This window comes from Dermochelys coriacea, chromosome 1, assembly GCF_009764565.3.
Source record: "Dermochelys coriacea isolate rDerCor1 chromosome 1, rDerCor1.pri.v4, whole genome shotgun sequence".
In the NCBI taxonomy this organism is placed as follows: Eukaryota; Metazoa; Chordata; order Testudines; family Dermochelyidae; genus Dermochelys; species Dermochelys coriacea.
Window position 1 is genome coordinate 32,916,275 of NC_050068.2, and position 26,816 is coordinate 32,943,090.

At 41.3% G+C, this 26,816-nt stretch overlaps 1 protein-coding gene across 3 annotated transcripts in view; it reads left to right on the forward strand.

Annotated features, from left to right (window-relative positions):
• DYNC2H1 (dynein cytoplasmic 2 heavy chain 1) overlaps window positions 1-26,816 on the forward strand; it is a 402,215-nt gene that overhangs the window by 209,381 nt on the left and 166,018 nt on the right. For all 3 annotated transcript variants that reach the window (XM_038380308.2, XM_038380318.2, XM_043504200.1), the window contains 4 exons: window positions 1,322-1,372; window positions 9,113-9,190; window positions 10,008-10,139; window positions 21,576-21,648. In XM_038380308.2, coding sequence (XP_038236236.1) covers window positions 1,322-1,372; window positions 9,113-9,190; window positions 10,008-10,139; window positions 21,576-21,648 — 334 coding nt within the window. The remainder of the gene's footprint in view (window positions 1-1,321; window positions 1,373-9,112; window positions 9,191-10,007; window positions 10,140-21,575; window positions 21,649-26,816) is intronic.

Sequence of the window (26,816 nt, forward strand, 5' to 3'; positions counted from 1 at the left end):
CCATAGAACTGCTCTGCTATGTTGTTGATGCTGTTGACTTTTGATTGTGTAATGTCACAGACAAAAGCCCAGTGGATGTGTGGATTGACCTACTTGAAGTCAGAGAAATGCTATTTTCCTTAAATAAGAAAACTTCTATTATTGTTAAAAAAGAAAAGGAGTACTTGTGGCACCTTAGAGACTAACAAATTTATTTGAGCATAAGCTTTCGTAAGCTACAGCTCACTTCATCGATTATTGTTTTAATATATATTTTAAAATATAATAAATTAGCCCCGGCCATAGAATCATAGATACTAGAGATGTAAAATACCTATACTATTAAGTTATTTGGTCTACCCCTTTCCTCTCTACCTGAAGGATTGTGCCCAGCAAAAATATTTTTTTAAAAATATCTGGCCTAAGCTACAGTGACCCAAAGTACTCATCTTGGATGACTATACCACAGTCTAATAGATCTTGCCATCAAGAAGTTGTATCTACTTTTTTCCTGTCTTAATTTAGTCAGAGTACTCTGTTATGTCACAGTGTATGACAGTAAATAAACCCTCTCTTTGGTGATTATACCTTTCAAATACTGCAAAATGGTAATAGGAAGCAGATCAGATCAGTCTAGTACTAGCTGCTTCAGAGGAAAATGCAAGAACTCCAGAAGCAGGCAGTTGCGGTAAGATTTTCAAAAGTAATTAGGTAAATGCCTAAAGATGTAGATAGGTGCCTAGTGGGATTTACAAAATTCCTTGAACAGGTTAGGCGCATAATTCCCGTTGATTTACACACATCTTAAGGTGCCTAAAATACCTTTGAAAATAGGTTCCTGAGTGAAGAAATTACTCACAGGAAAACTTTCAGTTGGCTTATGTACTGAAGCATGGTGGTTTATATTCCTTTGATAATTTTTAGGAGGCTTTTTTGTTGTAGACGTTGTTTTTGTTTTTTAGTACATGCTATTGTAATTCTTGATGATCATATTATTCATAGAAATCTCTAGTGCCTGTTTGAATCCTACTAAGTTCTTGGCTTTAATGTATATCATGGCCCCTACATCCTATACTTTGATTAGTCAAGTTACGTGTGTTTAGCTTCTTTTATTTTTTCTCATAAATCCATCCCTCCAACACCTTATTTGGGATTTACAAAGGGAATTAAGCACTCACATCAGCAGGAGCTGGGTGACTCCTTAGGCCCCTTTAAAAATCCATTCATAATTGTTATTACTATTCTCAGATCTCCCTTTACTTTACCTGTAACTATTATATTGTGTGCTTTAAGATATCCCTATGTCTTGTCTAAGTTGTTTTATTTGATTTTTTTTCCATAGGAATGGGATACTTTTACAGGTGTGATCATTGGAGACATGTTAAGAAAATCAGTAAGCTATATTTATTTATTTATTTATTCTGAAATAAGGAATGCATTGATAGAATCCTAAAAGATTATGCTCAAATGTATTGTATGTTATTTACTGTATAAATATATGTATGTATGTATGTATAGTATGAACAGATGAGCTATTTTATAGCAATAGAAATATTTAAAAATATGTGAACATAGTAAGTATTTTTTTTTACTTTTGATAAAGTTGTATCATTTTTCCTTGTGTGACTGCAGTACTGTCCCCAAATGTAAATTTAACTATATTTAAATGCAGTAAATCCACCCTCTCTAAAATAGGGAATTCTAGATTCTGACTTCTCCCCAGCACAAAATATTTTGGATGCATCTCTCTTTTAAAAACACCAGAGGCAATCAGACCTTGTCCACATTGCTCTGAGACTTTGATAACCCTTCCTCCCGACCTTAGATTTTCTGTCTCTGACTGTGTAGGCAGAAAGGAAACTGAACACTCTCACCCACAGAAGGGAAACTCTGCCATTATTGCTCACAATACAAATGCAAAACAGCCTTCCAAAGGGAGCAGCGGAGAAAAAAATTAACTGGCTTCAAGACTTAGCTTGATAAGTTCATGGAGGGGACAGTATGAAGAGACTGCTGCAAAGGCATGTAACCGATCTGCGACTGCTGTCAGCAAATATCTCCAATGGCCCGTGATGGGACACTAGATGGGGGCGAGGGTTGAGTTACCACAGAGAATTCTTTCCCAGGTGTCTGGCTGCTGGGTCTTGTACCTCCTCAGGGTCTAACTGATCACCATATTTTGTGTCAGGAAAGAATTTTCCCCAGGTCACATTAATGAGACCCTTGGGGCCGATCGGGGGGCAGGGACATTCACGTTCCTCTGCAGCATGGGGCATGGCGTGATTTGCAGGTTTAAACTAGTATATATGGCAGATTCTCTGTAACTTGAAGTCTTTTAAATCATGTTTTGAGGATTTCAGTAACTCAGCCAGGGGTTATGGGTCTATTACAGCAGCGGGTGGGCGAGGTTCTGTAGCCTGCAATGTGTGGGAGGTCAGTCTAGATGATCATGATGGTCCTTTTTGTCCTTAAAGTCTATGAGTCTAACCTTGCTCTGAGAGGGGAAGGGATTTGGATGGTAAATGGATTTTGAGGCCTCTGTGTCATCCTCACATCAGTAGAGATTGCTCCAAAGACACCTCTGCAAGGGCTGGTCAGTCAACTTCAGTCCTTGGATTCAGCAAACTGGGCTTACTCACCCAGCAAGGACTCTTTAAGGGTAAGTCCAACCCTCCAGACCATTTGGTCCAATCCACATCTAAAGGAACAAAGGCTAAGGTCTTTCCCAGGTTTTTATGTGGATAATTGATTGACTTGTCAAGGAATTTAGTGTCTTTTTGGACTCTGCCTCTTCTCAAGGATTTCTTAGCGAAGTTCTTGGGCCTCTTCTCTGATTATATATTGGATGATGAATATGGGGTTCAAGATCCTACCCCATGTAGGCTGTGGGGCAAAACAGCATCACATGATAAGAGACCAGTCCTTCAATGGAGAAATCACCTCCCAAGGACAACCCAAAAAGCCAAACTCAAAAGGAAAAAAAAGTCCCAAAGCATTCCAGATCTTCACTTCTTTTCACAAATTCTAGCCCCTCCCCCAAAATTGAGGTGGACTGTCAGCTGTAATATAAAGTCAGAAGCTCTTTTGTTGTTACTCACAATGATGGACCAAGGGAAGGGATTTTTATTTTTGCAGGGGTAAGACCTGGCATAGCATAGGGAAGCCCACATCAAAGAATGCTTTCAGTCTCTCCTTCCAATCCAAGCTATCACTCTGACTGCAGCAGTGCCTGTCTCAGTCCAGAAATAGGCCGAACAAGCAGAATTTCCCAGTTTTCAGACATAATTCCGGTTGACTTCAGACAAGTGATACAGATATTCTCTGGAATTTCAGACTCCTCCACATCCCTTTTTTATTCTCTCTTCAACCTCAAGAGATGATGAGAAGAAAAAAATTGTCTTGCAGAAGTTCTCCCATTTCCTTGAGATTTAGAACTTGTCCGTCAACCAAAATTTCTCAGAGTTTCGTTCAATAATCTTCATGGTAAGAAAAAGATCTCTAGAAGTCTTCATCATCCTAAATGTCACAAGGCTTGTGAGGTTCTTGAAGAAGACAAAACTGAGGATAGCGAGAGCAGCTTCTATTGTTGCTGCTATGTATCAAGAAGATCTTTTAATGTAGGTGGAATAGGCAGAGACTTATATGCAAAGTCAAGGTTCTGTCAACTGCAGTTTCTTTGTTTTTGTTTATGAAAATCAACACAATTACTATGTGTTGTCCTCCACCAGGATGTTGACAAAGCTATTGAAAATGGTAATAAAGCAGCTGATCAGTCCAGGGATTCATCTGACGCATGGTTTAGATGGCACACTTATCAGAGCGTCATTCCCAGGGACTTTGTAGCCAATGACCCATAGGACCCAATCACATTATTTGTAATAAAGTTAAATAAGAGATTGTTGAAAATATCTCATAGAATCATAAATGAAGGGCTGGAAGGGAGCTCGAAAGGTCATCTTATCCAGTCCCTCTTCCCCTCTCGTCCCCACTAAAGCAGGACCAAATGTACGTAGGCCATTCCTGACAGGTGTTTGGAGGTTTTTAAGAACAGGTTAGACAATAAAAGGGATTCCACAACCTCCCTTGGAAACCTATTCTAGTACTTAACTATTCTTACAGTTAGAAAGGTTTTCCTAATATCTAACCTAAATCTCCCTTGCTGCAGATTAAGCCCATTACTACTTGGCCTACCTTCAGTGTACGTAGAATCATAGAAGATTAGGGATGGAAGAGACGTCAGGAGGTCATCTAGTCCAAACTCCTGCTCAAAGCAGGACCAACCCCAACTAAATCATCCCAGCCAGGGCTTTTTCAAGTCAACCCTTTAAAATCTCTAAGGATGGAAATTCTACCACCTCCCTCGGTAACCCATTCCAGTGCTTCACCACCATCCTAGTGAAATAGTTTTTCCTAATATCCAACCTAAACCTCTCCCACTGCAACTTGAGACCATTGCTCCTTGTTCTGTCATCTGCTGTCACTGAGAACAGCCTAGCTCCATCCTCTTTGTAACCCCCCTTCAGGTAGTTGAAGGCTGCTGTCAAATCCCCACTCATTCTTCTCTTCTGCAGACTAAAGAAGCCCAATTCCCTCAGCCTTTCCTCCTAATTCATGTGCCCCAGCCTCCTAATCATTTTCATTGCCCTCTGCTGGATTCTCTCCAATTTGTCCACATCCTTTCTGTAGTGGGGGGCCCAAAAATGCTCGCAATACTCCAGATGTGGCCTCACCAGTGCTGAACAGAGGGGAATAATCACTTCCCTTGATCTGCTGGCAATGCTCCTATTAATGCAGCCCAATATGGAGGACAGTTAAGCAGTTATTCTCTTGATAACTGCCCTTACCATATTTGGAGACTGTTATCAGATCCCTACTCAGTCTTCTTTTCAGAAGACTAAACTTACAGTAGATCCCGGTTTATATGATCTAATTGGGATCAGGGCCAGATCAGATAATCCTAATTCCAGGTAAATCGGAGAGTGCGAAAATGTGATGCTGCAGTGCCACCTAGTGGCCAGAGGAGAGATCACTCACTTCTGGCCCCAAAGTCCTGGTTGTCTGGTAACTATGGAGGGCTGGTTAAGGGAGGGTTGGATAAATAAGGTTCTAATGTACCCATTTTTTTTTTAACCTTTCTTTTTAGGTCAGATTTTCTAAACTTTTATAATTTTTGTTCCTCTGTCCACATCGTTCCTGAAGTGTGGAGTCCAAAACTGGACACAGTACTCTGAATGAGGTGCCACTACTGCTGAGTAGAGTGGCATAATTAACTCCCATGTCTTACATACAACACTCCTATTAATACACTCCAGAATGATATTAGCCTTTTTCACAACTGCATCACATTTTTGGCTTTTAGTAAATATGTGATCTACTATAAGCCCCAGATCCTTTTCAGCAACACTAAAGCCTAACCAGTTACCCCCCATGTTGTAATTGGGCATTTGATTTTTCTTTCCTACGTGTAGTACTTTGCATTTGTCTTTATTGAATTTCATCATATTGATTTCAGACCAATTTGAGAAGGTCATTTTGAATTCTCCTCCGTTCTCCAAAGTCCTTGCAACCTCCCGAAGCTTGGTGTCTGCCACAAATTTGATAAACATAGTCCTCTTCATTATTCATGTTGTTATTAAAAGTGTTTAAAAGTACCAGATCCAGGACAGACCCATGCAGGATCCCACTAGATATGTCCTACCAGTTTGACAGCGAACCATTGAGAACTATTCTTTTAGTATAATCTTTCAGCCAGTTATGCCCCTAATTTATAATATTTTCATCTCTACCACATTTCCCTAGTTTGGTTAAGAAAACGTCATGTGGGAGCCTTACTAAAATCAAGATCTATCACATCTACTGCTTCCCTCCTATCCGCTACACTAGTATAGGATTTTCATAGGTATTTGAGGAGTCGAGATAAACACAAAGAGAACCAGAACATTTCCTACACAAGAAAGACTTAACAAAACAAAGGCACTGATGTCCGGGGTGTTATGGAACAGAGTATCCTTCATCCATATTTACCTGCTGCTCTTTGGTCATTTGGCCTCAAACATTATTCTGTGGACAAGACTGCACATGAGAGAGTTTTTGGGATTACTCTTAAAAACCTGGAACCATTTCCAAATTAGAGATTTAGAGGAAAATAAAGATAACATTCAGCCTATCACTGGGTGGAAACAGGATGGTATGGTAGCATTCTTACTGCAAAATCTTGAGTCCAAAACCCTGACCACAGATGCCAGTCTTCCAGGATGGGGATTACACGTGGGACAACATCCTGGAACATGATCAACGTCAGAAATTCTCAACAGTATCAACTTCCTAGAGATGGTCAGCATGGCTCATCAGAATTCCAGGAGCCCTTGAGAAAGGAGAACTTTCTTGTTCAGTGAGACTTCACAATGACCATGGAATATATAAATCAGGAATAGGGCAGAAGAAATGCAAATCTAAATGTCAAACAATAACTTTTTTTTCTTGGGCAGAAGGTCACCTCACCTAATAATAGCGATCAGTATAAAAGGGGCATATTGATGATACAAGTGGACTGGGTAAGCTTTCAGCAGATAGACAGTCCAAAAAGCTAAAAAGCTCATATCCAGGGAGCTAAGCCGTCACCAAGGGTACCTATTTGTATTCAGTCAGAACACCAAAAAACCAATGATTTTCTTCACCCAAGATAACTGGAAACATACAGTAACATCCACTAACAGCTGAATTTGCTTGTCTATGCTTCCCCCCTTTTACTACTAGAATGAGTCTTACAGAAGTTTTAAAAAGGGAGGGGGAACTGCAATTGTTGTTGCTCTAAAATCAGCCAAGAAGTCCACGGTATTTGGACCTAGTGAAGATGTCATAAAGGATCTCCACTCCATCTGCTATGTTATACCCTGCTACTGCATCTTAATCCAGACTGAGTGACATATTGGCTATGTAATGACGGGTACTAAACAAGATAATCGATTCCTCCAAAATAATGGTGTTTCATAGCTTCATAGATACTCCAAAGAGTTTCTATCCATTGGCCTGTGCAAGAATCCATTTGTCTATCCATTGGCTTGTGCAAGAATTTGGACAGTGTCCTTCCATTGGTGTCAAGATAGTCAAGCCCAAGAAAACAAGCATTATAGCTCTTCTGGAATTTTACAGAATGACCTAATCTAAGACCTTCCACCATCATTGCTGATGACCCAACACTAAATAGCATATTACGCAAGGGCTCATCTAAATCTCTGGCAGATCATCCAAGAATAATAAATGTCCTTGTGCAGCATTTGTCCAAACCAAAATCTTGTCTTCCCTATCTGGGATCTGTCCAGAGGGCTAAAGTCTGTCAGAACCAAATATTTCAAACTAATGGCTTCTAATGCCATGTTTCCTGGTTACAAGCAGAACAGCCAGAAATATCTTCAAAATGTATGCTCTTAAAACACACTGGCCCATGAAGAGAAGATTCTTCCAAATTCAGAATCATCTGTCACAAGGATAAACGCTGTTCTCCATACATTACCAGGAATTATTTTTCCTTTGGTTTGCCCAAAGGAAGCTCATCTTCCTGATGTGGAAGGAGACATTAAGATGGAATTTACTTAAACATCATCTTTATTTATTTCCTTTCACTAAAAGTGCTTAGGTCTGCAAGCTTCTAAATACTTAATAGCCAGGTGGATCGTGCTGTGAAGTACTGAAGTTTACAGAAACTAGTCCAAAAAGGGAGCAGAATCTATTCAGCACATACTGTGGTGCTATGGTGGGCAGAAAGAGTGCGAGTCACCTCAGAGGAAATATGTAACACTGCCACCTGATCATCCATCAACACTTTTATTGAGTACTACAGTCAAACCTTCTTTCCTCTGGAGGGAAAAATTCCTTCGGCAGCTAATTGCTCCAAATGGTGTTCTGTGATAGGCTGGGTCTTTATGTGGATCATAAGCTTTGGAGTCTCTTCCCCTTTAAGAGTCCTTTTCCTGTTCGGGAGCTTTATTCCACCTTTCTGGTCCTCCTCCTGTTTAAGGGGACATGCTATAAGGTACCTTATAAAGCTTTCGTGGGCAGCAGAGGCTTGCCAACTGTTTTCCTCTCTGTCATTCTGTAGCAAGGACTGTGATAGGCTGGGTCTTTATCTGGATCATAAACTTTGGAGTCTCTTCCCCTTTAAGAGTCCTTTTCCTGTTCGGGAGCTTTATTCCACCCTTTCTGGTCCTCCTCCTGTTTAAGGGGACATGCTATAAGGTATCTTATAAAGGTCTCGTGGGCAACAGAGGCTTGCCAACTGTTTTCCTCTTTCATTCTGTAGCAAGGACCATCTATTCCTGAGGCTCAGCAGCTTTCTTCCTAGTTGCCGTGCCTTCCTGTGACAAGCATCTTCTTTTAAAGCTTGCATCCTCCAGCTGGAGTAGGCTCTGCAGGTGTGTCTATCTGGTAACAGTTGAGCACGGAGGAGCTTGTTATCCATCTCCTGATTGAAATGGGGGTCATATCATTACATGATCATGTAATGGTGTCCCACTACATGGTCAACTATACAACATTTTAGAAATCTTGTTCCTGAATGAATCTTTTTTTTTTTTTTTTTTTTTTTTTTTTTTTTTTTTTTTTTTTTGCTGCTTTGTATACACCAGATGTCTTAGAGAAAGGTCAAGATCCAGACTGGAACATTTCTGACTAGATTGTTTCCTTTCTCAGTATGACATCTCCTGCAGTCTGCCCTAAATTGAGATAAATCCTGTGGATTCTTCTACAGTGGCCTCGTAAGAGTCCATGTGTATCATGACTGTGCTTTAACGAGGCAATAAAACATTATTGTAAAGTTTATTTTAATGTATTATTAAAGTATCTAGATTTCAATATTTTAGAAGTACTCATCTGCTGTGAAGATGGAAGGGGGAGGACTAAATCTAGTCAAGTCTGAGGTGCTTCTTGTATAAGTAAAATGTAATAACTTTATAAAATAAAAATAATAAACAAACATTACTACACTATTCATAAATTTATCAATAAAACACCATTACAAGATTCTTGTAAAGGATGTTTCCAGTGTTTTCATATCTGTTTTCATTTTGAAACTTTAGTTATTAAACAACTTGTAGGTTTGAATTTTACAAATATATAGCTTGCTTTGTTTTATCAGGATTCACAAAGAGGTATCCGTGACCAAATTCCATCTTGGATAGAACAGGAACGAACTTGGGCAGTAGCATCTCTGAAGGTATTGTCTATCTGATTTAAAATCAATTTGAAAGGTCTTGATTTATTCGGAAGTATTAAAATGGACTTGAAAATAAACTAAATATTTTCCAACTTGACTGCAGTTTTAGTTATTTTAAACTATATTCAAAATTAGAAGTAGAAAAATTACTTAGCATTTTGACATACACATTTCTAGAATGCAAGACTGTATTTTCATAAGTAGAATAAAAATTAGTATCTACAATTTTGCATGCATAAATTGGCTAGCTATATTAAATTTCCATGCAAACATTAGAGGCCTGTTTGAGGTCCCTAGTGGTCAGATTGGGTAGCTTCATATTAATTTGAAGTCCCAACATTTTCTTGGGCTGATGTCTCTTACGACAGTCTGTTTCCCTGCTGAAAGGGGTGAAATAAAAGTAACAATCTCTGAAGTGCTGATCTAGGGCTACTCTCCTACTGCATAAAGCTCACCAGCAAGAAGGGAAGGGCTGAGAGTTCATGAGGGAGATAAATTAACAAGCTTCAGAACGCTAGAACTGTGATACTTCAATGTTGGTTATTTTTCACTTCCTCCCTTCTGTAGGGATCAAAAGCAATTGGGGGTAGGTATGGGAGCAGTTGGGACAGAGAACAGTTAATGCATTGAGTGAAATAAATTATCCATTGGTGATGGAAAGGACTGAGTTGGGATGGAGGAAGGGAAAGGAACGAAAAATATTTTTAAAAAGAGAGAATAAAAATAATACAGAGAATGTGTCAGGCTATAAATTGTTGCTTTTATTTTTTGCTTTTATTTTTTTTTTACTGTTAAATGTGCACTATTTGCTTTGTAGATCTCTATCCCAGCTCTATATCAGACACTCTGCTTTGAAGATGCAGATCTGTGGCGTACTTTCTCTCAGAGCTCTACGTGTGAACAAGATTTTCCATCCATTGTTGCAAAGAATATTACCCTATTTCAACAGGTAATATTTTAATACTGAATTGTTTTGAAAATACTTCTCTCAGTGTTGAAACTCAATTTTACTTCACGATTAAGAGATTAGACTTCAATCCTGGTTTAACAATAATCATTGACTAAAATTATGTTGTCTTCAACGGGATCCTGATTAGTTTAGCTAATTAAATTTTATTTATTTATTTTAATGTCCATTTTTTATTTATTTATTTATTAATTTTATTTATTTTTAATGTCCATTACCGTTGTACCAAGGTCTTTAATGTATGTGGTGGTGGGTTAGTACTCAAACTGAGCATCTGCTTTAGGATAGGAGATTGTTCATAAAAACGTATAAGTTTCATTTTCCAGACAGGTGATACTCTCCTTTCCTTGTCACTGGTGCCTTCTTGCAGTATTTATCAGCCTGTCAAGCCGGATATAATTAAATTACCCCAACATTAAATGTAAAATCTCCTACATTCATGCAACATTAAGGTTGCAAATTAAGTACTGAAAGGTTAGGAAATGCAACAGTTAAGGTTGAACATGCAACATGAACTCTGCCCATTTTTGCACAAAAATCTTTATTTATATAGTTTGAATTCACATTAGGGAGGCAATTCAATCCAGTGAATAGGAGCATGGAATTCACAGTCAAGAGAACTGGGTTCTAGTTCCAACTCTGTCATTGATTCACAATTTCATCTGTCTCTCAACTGTCTACCCTTCAAGTCTTCCTCTTTGTAAAATGGAGCTGATGATACTTTTTCACCTGCAAAAGTTCTTTAAAGTATGATAAAAAAAATCCTGTAAGTGCTAAATATTATAATGCTGCTGTCAGTATTAGTTTTCAGATGATAAAATAGGATTATATATAAATTTTTCTACAACCTTATATAGAGTTTTTTTATGTATCTACAATAACATATGATCATATTATAATGTACATACAGAAGAGACAGAGTTAACGTTGCATTAATTTTTACTTTGATTTTTGCTTTTCTAGACTTTTAAATGTTTAATGTACAGTGTTAATATTATATTGAAATAGGGTGGGTGGGTTTTTTTGTTGGGAAGTTGCATTTAATTTCCAAAGATTTTTAAAGGGTGAGGGGAGAGGAAATCGTTCACTTCTAGAATTACAACAACAGATATCATCTGGCAAAAGTTAGATGGTGCCTATCAACATCATTAATAAAGTGTGCACTTCTAGATTACTAGGTAGCAGCTGAGCAAAGCTTTGCTAAAGTGTTTGTTAGCAGTGTGTATTATTTATTTTCATACTTTGCAATGGCTCTATTCTTGTAGGTGTACAGTTATATGATAAATGCCTCCTGTCCTATAGAAGGTCCTCTTGCCCTTTTTCATTATCTCTCCCCAACCCCTCTTCATTGTGTTTTTGAAATATTTTTTGTAGCTTAGGTCTGAAGGTTTAATGTTTTAAAACTGCAGAGCTCAATGCAGTGAGATGCTAAGCACTGCCAGTGAGATTCTGAACACATACGAAGAGTGACAAGTTCCCAAAGTAAGCATTCTGGTAGATGGAGTTGAAGTGGACTTGGAGAAGGATAAGGAGTCAGATAGTTATGTTTGATCCTAGCATGAAAATAAGGGGCTTAGCAACCATTTTAGCCTAAAGAAAGGCACACCACTTCCCAATCTATGATAACTCCTTAAGCAAAGTTAGCCATTGTGGAGAGCACAGTCAGCTGTAACCCTCTGCAAAGAACCATACAGAACACATTCAACAGCTCAGCCATTGCTATGATTCCCCAAATATACAAAATCTACTTGGCTGCCTATTGGTCCCCATGTTATTTGTATTGTGGTAGTGTCTGGAGGTGGAGACTCAAATAGATCTTAGGGCCACATTGTGGTAAATGTTATACAGACATATAGGACATGGCCCTTGCCCTGGGGAGCTTGCCAGTACACTAGTGTGCATGACTTCTCTGTGTAAAGTATGCTGAGAATATTTTTAAGAGCCAAGACCATCCCTCCCACCCAGACCAGGATACAGAAGTCTGCATGTAGGGAATCTTGTGTGCCTTAGAAATATACAGGCTATATATAACACAAATGAAAATAGAAAACTTGATTACAATGGATTTTCTATTTCCAATTCCTCTAAGTTGTGCTGCCACCAGATGTTGCTATGCACAGTAAACAACAGAAACTTGATTAGCAGGAATGACAAAGGCCTCTTACTTCTCAAAACCATGGTCGGGTACTTCTGACAAATTAAACATCCTGCAATTACTGCCAGAGCACATAAATCACTTAGCTTTCCCTAAGTATCTCAATGAATTCATCTTTCAAAAAAACAGCCACCAGGTATCTAGCACAAAAAAAAAAGAGAGAAGAAGAAGGGAACTTTTTTAACAGCATTCACAGAAATTATGAATAAACTATAAACAAACCATTTTACAAAAGCTCTTATCTGAGTAACACGCTTCATTCTATAACATTCAGAACAATACTTCATATGATCCCATTGTGTTTTCATCACAGTTTCTAGAGGATTAAAAAAAAAAACTAAAGAAAAAAACCCCCTCAAACACCAGTATGATGAGTGTAAAGGGTATCTTTGTCTTTTGGAACGTAGTGAAAATGTATCGCAACAGTGATGGGAGGAACCATGTGCACAGAATTATTTAAGCCCCACTCAGAGGTTAGCTTCTTGCATGATGTATCTTTTAAGAAATAGTGTATCCTTCTTAGGGTATGTTTACACTACAGTTAGACAGCTGCAGTTGGCCTGTGCCTGCTGACTCAGGCTCACGGGGCTCAGGCTAAGGGGATGTTCAATGGTGGTTTACATATTTGGGCTTGGGCTGCAGCCTGAGCTCTGGGACCCTCTGACCTCAATTAAACAGCCCTTTAGCTTGAGCCCCATGAGCCTGAGACAGCTGGCATCGTCCAGCTGCAGGTGTCTGATTGCAGTGTAGATACACCCTTAGGGCAGAGGTTCTCAAACTTTTCTTATTATGTACCCCCTTCCAGATCTGCCAGCTGCCTGCTTACCCCCTTCCAGATTTACCAGTTGTCTGTGTATCCCTACTCTTCTCATCACTGATACTTTGTGTGTTCTTTTTAATACTGCCAGTCTTTAGCCATCTGTCTATATTTCACTGTTATGTACAAATATAGTTATAGTGCAGCTGGAAAAAAAAACCCCAAAACCCTGACTAAGTTCTGAGGTCAACTAAACTGGACAGTTGCTGGACAACTGAACCTGTGTTGTATGGTGATTGGAGTTGAGGGCTCTGTACATCAGCGTCTCTCTGTATCTCTGTTCTCATTGATACATCATGAAGTAAATTAACTAGCATATTTTATATAACAAATTCCCACAGTTTTAAAGCATTGTCTGAACAGCCTATTATGAAAATGCAATGATTAATAAATAAAATCCACCATTGCACAATTTCTCCCAAGTCCTCTCCCCCCGCCCCGAGATGTCTCATGTACCCCACATACCACAGTTTGGGAATTCCTGGGGTACATGTAACTGTAACAGTGAGGACTGGCCCTTTAAAGGCCAGGGGCTCCAATGAACAGCTGTCCTTGTTCTGGAGGAAATCAGCTGAAGAGCACCCAGTGATTGGGCCTGATTCCTAATTGGAAGATATAAACGAGGGTCCCATCTCCACTGGAGGGAGACAGGGGTGAGAAGGAGGAGACAGAGACAAGGAGAAGGCTGCAAGGAGGTCCCATGGGCCTCCCTAGGCCAGTGAGGTCCAGACCAGTTAGTTACCAAAGGCCAGAGGGCTCCCCAATCTCAGCCAAGAACAAGGCTATTGCTTTTGTTATTATTCTACATTTCCTTTTGTTTTGTGTTGGAGAATAAACAGAGCCCTGAGGAAAGGAACTATAAACTGAACTGGGCGTGGCTGACAGTCTGTCCCAGAGCCACCAGTGTAGAGAACTTTAAAGCATACATCATAATGTATGAATGCAGGAAGCTACCTGTGAAAGATCCTTATGAGGATAGTTAGTAGGGAAGGCTCAGGTCCTCAAAGGTATTTAGGCTTCTAACTTCCATTGATTTCATTGGAATTAGGAACCTAAAACACCTTTGTTGGTTTGGACTGAATTGATATGCATCACAGCCTAAGTGTGAAAGACAAGGGGACTGGGTGAATCAACTATATGTGCTTTATAGGGTTGGTTTTTGGTATTTTTGGTAATAAAAACATTTGTGTAATGTAGAGGTTCATAGTTGAAGTATCTCAGAATAAAGAGATTACAGGTGCTATTTATCTTAAACCAAGCGGAGATGCTTTCAAAATTGATTATTTTAGTATAAAAACACATTGAGAACAGGCACATTAGTATAACAAAGTCAGTGCTGACTAACATACATAGCTTTATATCTGTTAAAAATTCACCCAACAGAGGAGGTGTGCTCCACTAAACTCCAGCTGCAGGAAATGATGGTATACAGTTATGATATTAGTTTGTTTTTCATGACAAACACATAGTTCTTCAACTAATGTCCCTATGGATGCTCCAATTCAAGTGTCCCTCTATCCATTTCAGTGTGCATGCACCCTGTGCAACTTTGATTGGAGATTTTTGGTAGTAGTGCCCATTTGCCCTGCACTCTACACCTCCTCATGCCCTGTGCCAAGGATATATATTGTTACGTGGGCAACCTTCCGTCACTTCCTTCTCAACTGCCTTCGCTTCAGACAGAGTATCTACCATGTCCGCTTAACTGTTAATTGCCTTCTAGTCTAGTTTAGTTGTTTATTAGTGTGTAGTTTAATTCAGTATAGTGTTTTGATTCTTTTCTTTTCTTTTCTTTTCTTTTCTTTTCTTTTCTTTTCTTTTCTTTTCTTTTCTTTTCCCCTAACTTCCCTCCAGAGGGTGCTGTTTTTCTCCCTTGCAGGGGTATGCCAGCATAATTGGGATTCAAGCATTCCCTTATTTGCTGGGACGCTATAACAGTCAGCTGTATTAGCTGTCTGGGACACATGCTGATGGGGGTCGGCTGTGTGGTCCAAGCTGGCAGTACTGCCTAATGGCAATACTCTGGGGCATAACGCCTAATGGCGAGTCCAAGTGTTGATTTACCCAGTAGTTATGATTCGGGGTAGAGTTGCCCACTGGCAAGAGTCCAAAGACCACCTTGCTCAGTGGCTATGATTCAGGATACTGCTGAGAGTGGGAGGATGATAGAGAAACCTGGGCTCACCCTACTCCATGGGGTTCCAGTCCAGGGTCCTTTGAAACAGTGGCCCTCACACAGGGCTCAGGGCCTGATACCCCTAATCATGCTCCCTGGGTCACTTCCTACCCTTGTTTCAGTCTCTCTGGCGTCATAGAGTTGGATTCGGGGTGTCTGTTGCATTCCCCTCTGATTTGTCTCTGGAATCTCTTCTGCTGGCGCCAGTGAATTGTTACGCTCAGCTCCCACACTTATTGAACTTGCTTGGCTTGGCTATGAGGCTCTGTCCTGGCAATGTGGAGCTTTGGCGGCTTTCTGGCAGGAAGCTGCTGCACCTAACTGCTCTCCTCCACGCTCGGCCCAGACTGAGCTGAGTCACTCCCTTTAAAATGCTCCCTCATCTTGAAGCATGCCCAGCAGAGGTGAAGGGGTGTGGTTTCTTGGGACTAGAGCAACTCTTTAATCAGTGCAGAGTTGGTAAACTTCTTCACACACACACACACATTCCTCAAAATGTAATTTTTACACAGCTCTCAAGGGCAGGGCCAGGAAAGATCAAGAGATCAGGCTGAAACTCCTCATGATGGAGTGTTCTCTTTGACTTGCCTTGGATCCAGGCCAGGGAACATCAGCCTTCAAGTGAGTTTAATGCCCTGTCCACTGTAGAATCATAGAAGATTAGGGTTGGAAGAGACCTCAGGAGATCATCTAGTCCAACCCCCTGCTCAAAGCAGGACCAACCCCAACTAAATCATCCCAGCCAGGGCTTTTTCAAGCCATCCCTTTTAAACCTCTAAGGATGGAGATTCCACAGCGTCCCTAGGTAACCCATTCCAGTGCTTCACCATCCGCCTAGTGAAATAGTTTTTCCTAATATCCAACCTTGAGCTCCCCCACTGTCATCTGCCACCACTGAGAACAGCCTAGCTCCATCCTCTTTGTAACCTCCCTTGAGGTAGTTAAAGGCTGCTATCAAATCCCCCCTCACTTTTCTCTTCTGCAGACTAAATAAGCCCAGTTCCCTCAGCCTCTCCTCCTAATTCATGTGTCCCAGCCCCCTAATCATTTTCATTGCCTTCTGCTGGACTCTCTCCAATTTCTCCCATCCTTTCTGTAGTGGGCAGGGGAGTGCAAAAATGGACTCAATACTCCAGATGTGGCCTCACCAGTGTCGAACAGAGGGGAATAATAACTTCCCTCAGTCTGCTGGGAGTGCTTTTACTAATTCAGCCCAATATGCCATTAGCCTTCTTGGCAACAAGGGCACACTGTTGACTCATATCCAGCTTCTCGTCCACTGTAATCCCCAGGTCCTTTTCTGAAACATTGCCACTTAGCCAGTTGTTCCCAGCCTGTAGCAATGCATGGGATTCTTCCATCCTAAGTGCAGGACTCTGCACTTGTCCTTGTTGAACCTCATCCAATTTCTTTTGGACCAATCCTCCAAGTTGTCTAGGTCACTCTGGACCCTGTCCCTTCTCTCCAGCAGATCTACTTCTCCCCCTGCTTAGTGTCATCCGCAAACTTGCTGAGGGTGCAGTCCATCCCATCATCGAGATCATTAATAAAGATGTTGAACAAAACCCGCCCCAGTACCAGCCACTGGGGCACCGGCTGCCAACTAGACATCGAGCTGTTGATCACTACCCGTTGAGACCGACGATATAGCCACTTTTCTGTCCACCTTATAGTCCATTTATCTAATCCATACTTCTTTAACTTTCTGTCAAGAATACTGTAGGAGACCATATCAAAAGCTTTGCTAAAGTCAAGGTATATCACGTCCACTGCTTTCCCCATATCCACAGAGCCAGTTATCTCATCATAGAAGGCTATCTGGTTGGTCAGGCATGACTTGCCCTTGGTGAATCCATGTTGACTGTTCCTGATCACCTTCCTCTCCTCCAAGTGCGTCAAAATGGATACCTTGAGGACCTGCTCCATGACTTTTCCGGAGACTGAGGTGAGGCTGACCAGTCTGTAATTCCCCGGATTCTCCTTCTTCCCTTTTTAAAATATGGGCACTATATTTGCCTTTTTCCAATCATTTGGGACCTTCCCTGATTTCCATGAGTTTTCAAAGATAATGGCCAATGGCTCTGCAATCACATCAGCCAAACTTCCTCAGCACCCTTGGATGCATTGCATCCGGCCCCATGGACTTGTGCATGTCCAGCTTTTCTAAATAGTCTTTAACGTGTTCTTTCAACACTGAGGGCTGCTCATCTCCTCCCCGTACTGTGCTGCCCAGTGCAGCAATCTGGGAGCTGACCTTGGCACCATATTCTCCCAGACCTTCATAGGATTAATCATCAGAAGGTACTGGGATGGTTTCTAAGAACAGGAGTTCTACTTCTCCTTACACAGAGCCTGTTTTGAAGAAGTCTCAGTCTCCACTAAAACTGACCATTTCTGAGCTTTCGGGTCTTTTGTCAGGTATCATTGGGGCTCCAGGTTCCTCAGGTACCAAGACTGCCTCCAAAATCCTGAGTTTATCTAGGAGCCACAACTCCAAGCATACTTTGGTGCCTAAACCACCGTTGATTCTGTCTGAGCATGATCGAGGCCGCAAGGAAAAACACCCCACTATGAGCAAGGCCATACCAACTATACAACCCTTTGTACTGAGACATATGACTCCCTCAGTATCATAGAAATGAAAGCATTCCATACTAGACCCTCTTCCAGGCAGTCTGCATCATCAGTACCAAAGTCCAGAAGGGACTCAGTGAAGCAGATTCCTTTCTGTCTTCTTTGACTCATCAGGAGCCGCAGGAGTTTAGATGTTCCAAAACATCTGTATGTCTCCAATGAACCAGAGTCTCCCCTTCTAAAAGTATTGAGTGCCTCTTAATACCAAGATTGTCACAGTTGCTGGAACTATAGATCTCTCCAGTACGGCTTGATTCCCCAGCACTTTTGAAGCCAGGTAGGGCTCCCTCTCTGGAGATTGAAGAGGATAACTCATCTGGCTTGCATATCTCAATCCAAGGTTCCCCTACCTATCATTATAATGGCTCCCTACTGATTCCTACAGAGAGAAGGACTTCTCACAAGTCAGACATATTTGTGCTCTCGTCCATGGTATGAGCATCAATGGGTGTCACCTCCAATGCCTTATGGTCCCGTTTCCCCCACACATACACTACCCTCATGGCCAATATTGGGACACTTCGGCTGCCTACCCACAACAGTTCTCAAGAGCCCCTAGCCTTTCTCATGTGGACTGTTGGGACAGGCAGTTTCCTGTTCCTATTGTTCCTCCTCAACCACCTCAGATGCAGGAGGAAAGCTTTGAGGAGCAAGAGGTCAGAGCAGATAAAGAGACTACTCCACAAACCAATATCTCATCATACTAAGGTGAGGCTGTGATATCTCCCTCATCCTCCTTGTCTAGTGACTTCAAGCAATTCCAGTGTCATGACCCACGGGTTTCAACCAAAGTCCACAGGGTTCACAGGAGCAGTCACACGCAAACCCTCTACTTGGCAGCCTGCTGCCAACTGCTTACCCAAGACCCATGAAGCCTAGCCCCAGTCTATGGCTCCATCCCTGTTGTTGCAAGTGATGTACAAGATCAAATAAAGCAAAGCCAATCTCATACTAATAGTTCCAATGTGGCACAGACAGTCTTGGTACCCTTATTGGACTCACCTTGCCATTCCACACCTCCCTTTTCAAGACACCACTTCATGCTCTCCATCAGAATTTCGGATTTCTTCACCTCAAGGCTTGATTATTCCATGGCTCATGGGATTACAAACTTCCTGTTCCGTTTACCTTCAGAAATGGAAGATTCAACCACTGGTTTATCCTCTGACATATTTTGTCCATTCATTCTTCCCTTTCATCTGTTCTTGACTATCTGTTAGAATTACCAGATGAGTTTAATTGGAGTACAGTTGGCAGCTTTCACGGCCTTCCATTTTTCCATTTTTTTGGTTATTTGGTGTTTGCTAACCCCACAGTGATCAGATTCATTAAAGGATTGAGGCTTCTTTGCGATTTAAACTTTTTCTTAAGTGCCTTATGAAACCTTCCTTTGAATTGATGGCCACCTGTTCACTTCTTCACCTATCAATGAGAAAACCTGCTTGGTGACCATCACTTCTGCCTGAAGAGTTGGGGAAATAAGGGCTTTAATGGCAGACCCTCCCTTTACAGTTGTTTTTCAAAGACAAAGTTTCATTATGATTGCATCTTACATTTTTACCCAAGGTATAGTCTGAAGTTCACATTAATCAAGTTATTCAACTCTCTGTTTCCCCCCCCCCAAATCCACACCATACCAGGGAGGATGCAGCTTTCCATACATTGGACATCAGGAGGGCATTAGCCTTCTGTTTCGACAGAACAAAATCATTTACAGAGTCTACTAGCCAGTTCATTTCCATTGCTGAGAAATATAAAGGGGCTGCAATCTCCACCCAAAGACTTCTGAGGTGGATTTATAGTTGTATAACTTCTTGTTATGAATCTGCTGATGTACAACCTCCTTCTAGGGTGTTAGCTCATTCCATGAGATCTCTGTTCATCTCTCTAGCACTGCTTAAACACGTTTCCATTGTTGAGATCTGCAAGGTGGCTACTTGGTCCTCAATTCATATCTTTTCCAAGCATTGTGCATTAGTTCACTCTCTTAAACCAGATACTGTCCTCAGGACTGCAGTATTGTCTTCAGTAATGGAAGCCACCTCCTTCTGCTGAGAATACTGCTTGGAAGTCATCTGAAGTGGAGCACCTAGAGGGAGACTACTTGAAGAAAAAACAGAGGTTACTCACTTTATGCAGTAACTATAGTTGTTTGAGATGTGTCCCTATGAGTGCTCCACTACCAGCCCCATTTCCTCTCTGCTTTGGAGTTTCCTCTGTGGGACTTTGTAGTAGAAAAGAAACTGAGGGCAGTTTGCCCACATAGCCCTGTATATCCTTGGTATAGGGCATGAAGAGGTGGAGGGCACATATGTGGGCTGAATAGGCACTGCTACAAAAAATCTCCAAAAAGAGGCATGGAGGACACGTGCACCTGACACAGCGCACCCTTAGAGACACGCATATAGAAGAAATCCAGTTACTGCACAAGGTGAGTTACCTCTGCATGCTGAACTCTGCTCTAACAAATCAAAGGGCAGCAAGATGCTAACATTAGCAGCTAAGAAGACAAATATATTTCATGCGCAAATTAGCAAAAGTAAGGCTAATCTTGGAGTTTGTCACTCTAACTACGCACATAATGCACTCTCTTTACTGGACAAGCAGTTCCAGCCTTTCAGGTGTGTAATGGGGTTCACTATACACCATTAGGGCACCTCCTCGTGACTGCATCTGGGGAATAGCTCTGCCTGGTCTGATACCCCTTTCCATGTTTCATTCACACTCCAGAGTTGCAGTGCTTCTCCTTCGTGACTCAGAATGCTCCCTCTTTGTGGCTTGGCCCTCTAGCCAGCTCACTATAGTTTTCCCATTCCATAAAAATCTCATTGGACTGGCTGATTGGGTATGATTTCAGTCCTCCAATTCAAGACAATGCCATTTATCCAGTGGCAGGTAGGGACCTTGGGCCTGCCCTCTACTTCGGGTACCAGCCCAGGGACCCTGAAATCAGAAACCAAGGTATCCACTGTCCCGAGGCTTGCTGTCGTTTCCCTGGATGTTTTCCTACTATGTCTCTATCTGGCTTCTGTTCCATCACCCTTCTGGGTAAACTCTTCCTTCAGGGCTAGGATCCCAAGGCTTCTACTGGCTCCCTGGGTTTCTTCCTTTCCCTCTCTAAACCCAGAGAGTGACTGAAGGCTTCCACACTGCAGCCCCTTCTGTCCTTGTTTCTTGGCCTTATACTAGTCCCACTTGCATATGCCCAGCTGGGCTCCATTCTCAATGAAAGCTTGCCTATCAACCCTAATTCTTTCTCAGATGTGTCCTCACACGTTACCTGAGCCTGTTAAGCCTTTCTGGGCTAGTGTGGGGAGAATTTAGGTGATCCATAGTGCTTCTGCAGCTGTCTACACAGGGATGAATTGCACCCAAAAGGAACAGTTATGTTAGCTGTTTATATTTGAATTGGAATAGTTTTACTAGATGATTTATAATTATATATCAAAAGTCGATAAACCTGTTCTCGAAAAAACATTTAAAATTCAGTTATTTTAAGAAGAATCTTCCCTCTTCCCCCAAAAGATTTTATTTTATTATATTATTGTAAGCCTGCTGTTCAGGTTTAGAATTGGTACTATGTATTAATAGCTCTTCTAATATACTTGACTCTTACTGAATATACTTTATCTTAAGGTCCTTGTGGTCCAGGCTGTCAGACCAGACAGACTTCAGAGTTCAATGGCCGTTTTTGCATGTAAAGCCCTAGGTAAGTTTGATGGCTTTTGTAGCATGTCTTTTTTTCTGCAGTATAAAATATGTGCTCTTTTTATTTTAAAGTTGCAATCTATGTCTTAAATCTTAGAACTTAAGAGCACAGTAGGATTTAGGTTTGCTTATTTCTTTCTAGTATATAGGGGGTTTTTTTTAATACAAAAGGCTAATAATTACTTTTTTGTTTATACTGTGTTTTTAAAACAGTAGCTACAAATTTAATTACTAAATTTGTTTATTCTGCTCTTCTTTACTATTACTGTACTTCTACAGGTTCTTTGGAGGGGAAGGCAGCTGATTTTGTGTCAGTTTTATTCTGCAGTATTTTCCTGTAGCTTTAATTTTCCAAAACTGAGTGATGTAGCTAGGTCAACCTAAGTTTTAGGTTTAGACCAGGCCTCAGGTATGTCTGAATCTGAGACATGTCATAGTCATTGTTTCTGACATATAAAACTCAGCAAATTCATAGCCTTGCAACACAGCTCATTCAAGACTTGCTTTAGGAGTCTGACAACCAGTCAAGGTATACACACAGAAGAGGCATTATTATTGAGGCTGCCATGCTAGGCACTGTATATTTGTGAAAGTCACCCTTTGCCCTAGTAAGCTTACACTCTAAATAGGGAAAAGATGCAATATGTGATATAGAACACAATGATGGGAGTGGTGACAGAAGCAGGAACACAAAATTGCATATAATCTTAAGTGTACAGTTTGGAGTCTTCAAAGCTTTCATTAACAAGAAAAGAGGATGAACTGCTAGTGAATCTCTAACAGTCAATTTACTTCCTTAGCTGTTATCACTAGGCAGTTTACCTGGGTGTCACAATACTAACAGGCCTTGAGAAGGGATTTGAATGAACACCAGGGCAGTGGCGGTGCAAACCCATTTGTGCAGGTTGTTCCATACATAAAAGGCAGCATGGAAAAAAGTGTTTGTGAGGGAAGTAGATAAGCAGATGAAAAAGGCTGCTGTTATTGGTAGGGGAAAGAGAACAGTTTACGGAATGGTGGGATAAGAAATTGGATAAATAGCAGGGAGGGGCTAAATTGTGAAAGATTTAGAAATAAGGACTAGAGTTTTTGTCTAATGTGAAGGTAAAAGGGAGCTGGTAAAGGGACTCAAAGGCTGAGGCGTGACATGATGCTGCCAACATTTTTGTAGATTGGCATTTTGCATGGACTGGTAATCAGCAGTTTGTAATGTCAGTCCAGTAGCTGTTGAGCCATATCTAAAAAATACAGCAATGCCCTTCATTGTTTTCTGAGTTTCTGTGAAAGGCCTATTGCCTATTAATACATGTCATAAATATAAAGGGAAGGGTAAACACCTTTAAATCCCTCCTGGCCAGAGGAAAAATCCTTTCACCTGTAAAGGATTAAGAAGCTAAGGTAACCTCGCTGGCACCTGACCAAAATGACCAATGAGGAGACAAGATACTTTCAAAGCTCGGGGCGGGGGGGAACAAAGGGTCCTTTCTGTCTGTGTGATGCTTTTTGCTGGGACCAGAGCAGGAATGCAGATCAGAACTCCTGTAAAGAGTTAATAAGCAATCTAGTTAGATATGCATTAGATTCTGTTTTGTTTAAATGGCTGATAGAATAAGTTGTGCTGAATGGAATGTATATTCTGTTTTTTGTGTCCTTTTGTAACTTAAGGTTTTGCCTAGAGGGATTCTCTATGTTTTGAATCTGATTACCCTGTAAGGTATTTACCATCCTGATTTTACAGAGGTGATTCTTTTACTTTTTCTTTAATTACAATTCTTCTTTTAAGAACCTGATTTCTTTTTCCTTGTTCAAGGGTTTGGGTCTGTGTTCACCTATGCAAATTGGTGAGGATTTTTATCAAGCCTTCCCCAGGAAAAGGGGGTGTAGGGCTTGGGGAGATTTTTGGGAGAAAGACTTTCCAAGTGGGCTCTTTCCCTGTTCTTTGTGTAACACTTTGGTGGTGGCAGCTTTTAATCTAAGCTGGTAAGAATAAGCTGAGGGGGTCTTTCATGCAGGTCCCCTCATCTGTACCCTAGAGTTCAGAGTGGGGAAGGAACCTTGACAATACACATCAACAACAGCTTGTTTCAACCTGTAACATTTTTAGATTATGAAGAACAGCTTGGCATAGTTAGTATACTGCAAAGGTCCCATATTTTGTCAAAAATTAGCATTCTTCTTCCGTGTGTATAATGTCTCATCTACTACACAGTTATGTCTCAGTTTTTTATGCCAGCCCTGGGGATTTGAGGGAATATATTCTTGTCTTTTGAGTTTGGTAAAACTCACCATTGTGGCTTACACCAGTATTTTAACAATTTTCATTTTTTTATTGACCTAGAACTTGATTTTGCTTAGATTTGATGGGCCAAATTTTGACTAAAAGGTTCAATAGTGATGCCTGAAAAAATATTTTTATGATCTTTCTTCATGTAAGTCTATTTGCAGGTACAAATGCTGGGGGTTTTTTTGTTTTTCATTTTTCACTCTTATTAGCATTTGGCCTTATGTTGCTTTAGCATGCTAAACAGTTTAGACTAGACATTAGCTTGCATAAGAGTTGAAAACTCTTAATTCCTTGCTTATGTGTCATATTCTTTTAAGGTTTCAGAGTAGCAGCCGTGTTAGTCTGTATCCGCAAAAAGAAAAGGAGGACTTGTGGCACCTTAGAGACTAACAAATTTATATGAGCACAAGCTTTTGTGAGCTACAGCTCACTTCATCGGATGCATTGAGTGGAAAATACAGTAGGGAGATCTATATACACAGAGAACATGAAACAATGGGTGTTACCATACACACTGTAACAAGAGTGATCAGGTAAGGTGAGCTATTACCAGCAGGAGAGCAGGTGGGAAAAAACCTTTTGTAGTGATAATCAAAGTGGGCCATTTCCAGCAGTTGACAAGAACGTGTGAGGAACAGTGGGGTATGGGGGGCAGGAATAAACATGGGGAAATAGTTTTACTTTGTGTAATGACACATCCACTCCCAGTCTTTATTCAAGCCTAAGTTAATTGTATCCAGTTTGCAAATTAATTCCAATTCAGCAGTCTCTCATTGGAGTCTGTTTCTGAAGGTTTTTTGTTGAAGAATTGCCACTTTTAGATCTGTAATCGAGTGACCAAAGAGATTGAAGTGTTCTCTGACTGGTTTTTGAATGTTATAATTCTTGACGTCTGATTTGTGTCCATTTATTCTTTTATGTAGAGACTGTCCAGTTTGACCAATGTACATGACAGAGGGGCATTGCTGGCACATGATGGCATATATCACATTGGTAGATGTGCATGTGAACCAGCCTCTGATAGTGTGGCTGATGTGATTAGGCCCTATGATGGTGTCCCTGAATAGATATGTGGACACAGTTGGCAATGGGCTTTGTTGCAAAGGATAGATTCCTGGGTTAGTGGTTCTGTTGTGTGGTGTGTGGTTGCTGGTGAGTATTTGCTTCAGGTTGGGGGGCTGTCTGTGAGCAAGGACTGGCCTGTCTCCCAAGATCTGTAAGAGTGATGGGTCGTCCTTCAGGATAGGTTGTAGATCCTTGGTGATGTAGGTGTGTCTGCGTCCCTGTGCTGCTGATTGGAGAAATTTGGTATCAGTCCATCCCACCTGTGCTTGCTCTGCTCCCCTCAAGAGGCTACACAGCGTGCAGGGAAATCCCTCATCAGTTCCTTCTAACCGCCCCTGGCTAGAGACTGAGCTAGAGCGGTCCATCGTTAACTCCCTTTGCTAATTTTAGCTTCCATTGAAGCCTTTTTTATTTGTTACTTCCTTTGTATTGTTGTTTGGTCCTGCCTTTAAATAAATAAATAAATAAATAAAATAAAAGAAGAAAGGGCTTGCCTCCTACCAACACCTGTCGGGGGAACCCCCTGGACAAAGGTATGCCTGGCTCCCCGGTCTTCAAAAAGTGCCTCAGTTGCAACTAATCTGTCCCAGTGACTAACGGACACCTGCAGTGCATTTGCTGCCTTGGAGAGAAACACATTCCACAAAAGTATGGCATATGTCAACAACTGTAGCTCAGGTCCAGGAAAGACAAAGAGCAGAGACTCAAAATCCTACTCATGGAGTTTGCCCTTCAACCCCTGGAGTCCCGGTGGGAACTCTCACCAGAACCCTGTACTTCGAAGGGGGGTGAGCCCAGAGAGACAAGCCACTCACACCAGGTCTCTAAGAAAAGGTCTGTGAGTCCCCATGTATAGCTCCATCAGTATCATCGGTACTGATGGCACCGAAGCTGTTTAAAGCTGGTGCCCAGGACATGCACACTACCGAGCACACACAGCAAGTTTGGGCTGCCCAAATATCTGATGGGTCTGGGCAAAGAAGCACAAGTACCATGGGGGCGCGAAAAACATAAGGGATCTTCCCTGGGGAAGGCTTCGTTGTTACGGCCATCAGTATTGGTACCAACTCTGGTGCACCTGGCACCAGCAGACCTCACTGCCAGGTCCGCATCTCTGAACCCATCAGTGCAAGCCTTTTGGCCGTAACAACCACCTCCGGTACCAACGCTATCTGTACCATGGCACTGAATCTGGTGTCAGCAGTGACTTCCCAGGATCGCATAATGTTCTGCAAAGATATGTGCAAATGCCCAGGTAGCTGCTCTGGAGATTGCTGATATAGGGATATCCTTGGAGAATGCAACAGAAAAGGAAACCAATCTCGTAGAGTGTGTGCATATTGAAAATGGGGGTGCTACATTATGCAAATGGTAAGAGAGCTTGATACAGTTCATGACCCATATGGAGAGCCTTTGAGCTGAAATCACTGCACCTTTTGATCTATCTGCAACAGAAAAAAGAGTCTCAGAGATTTATTTCAGAACTCTTGTTCTGTCCAAATAGAATGCCAGGGCTCTCCCACACGTTGAGCATATGTAGGATGGTTTCCCTATTATCTTGATGAGGTTTAGGGTAAAAGGTTGGAAGTTGAATAAGCTGATTTATATGAAAAGCTGAAGTCACCTTGGGAGTGAACTTCGGATGTGGTGTAAGAGTGACTTTGTCAGGGAAGAACACAGTGAAGCGGAGATGCACCATCAGGGCCTCTCTCTCCATATCCTTCTTGCTGAGGTCATGGCGATCAGGAACACGGTCTTCATTGAAAGATGAGTTAATGAAGAAGTGGCCATGCATTCAAATGGTGGTCTAGTCAGTCTTT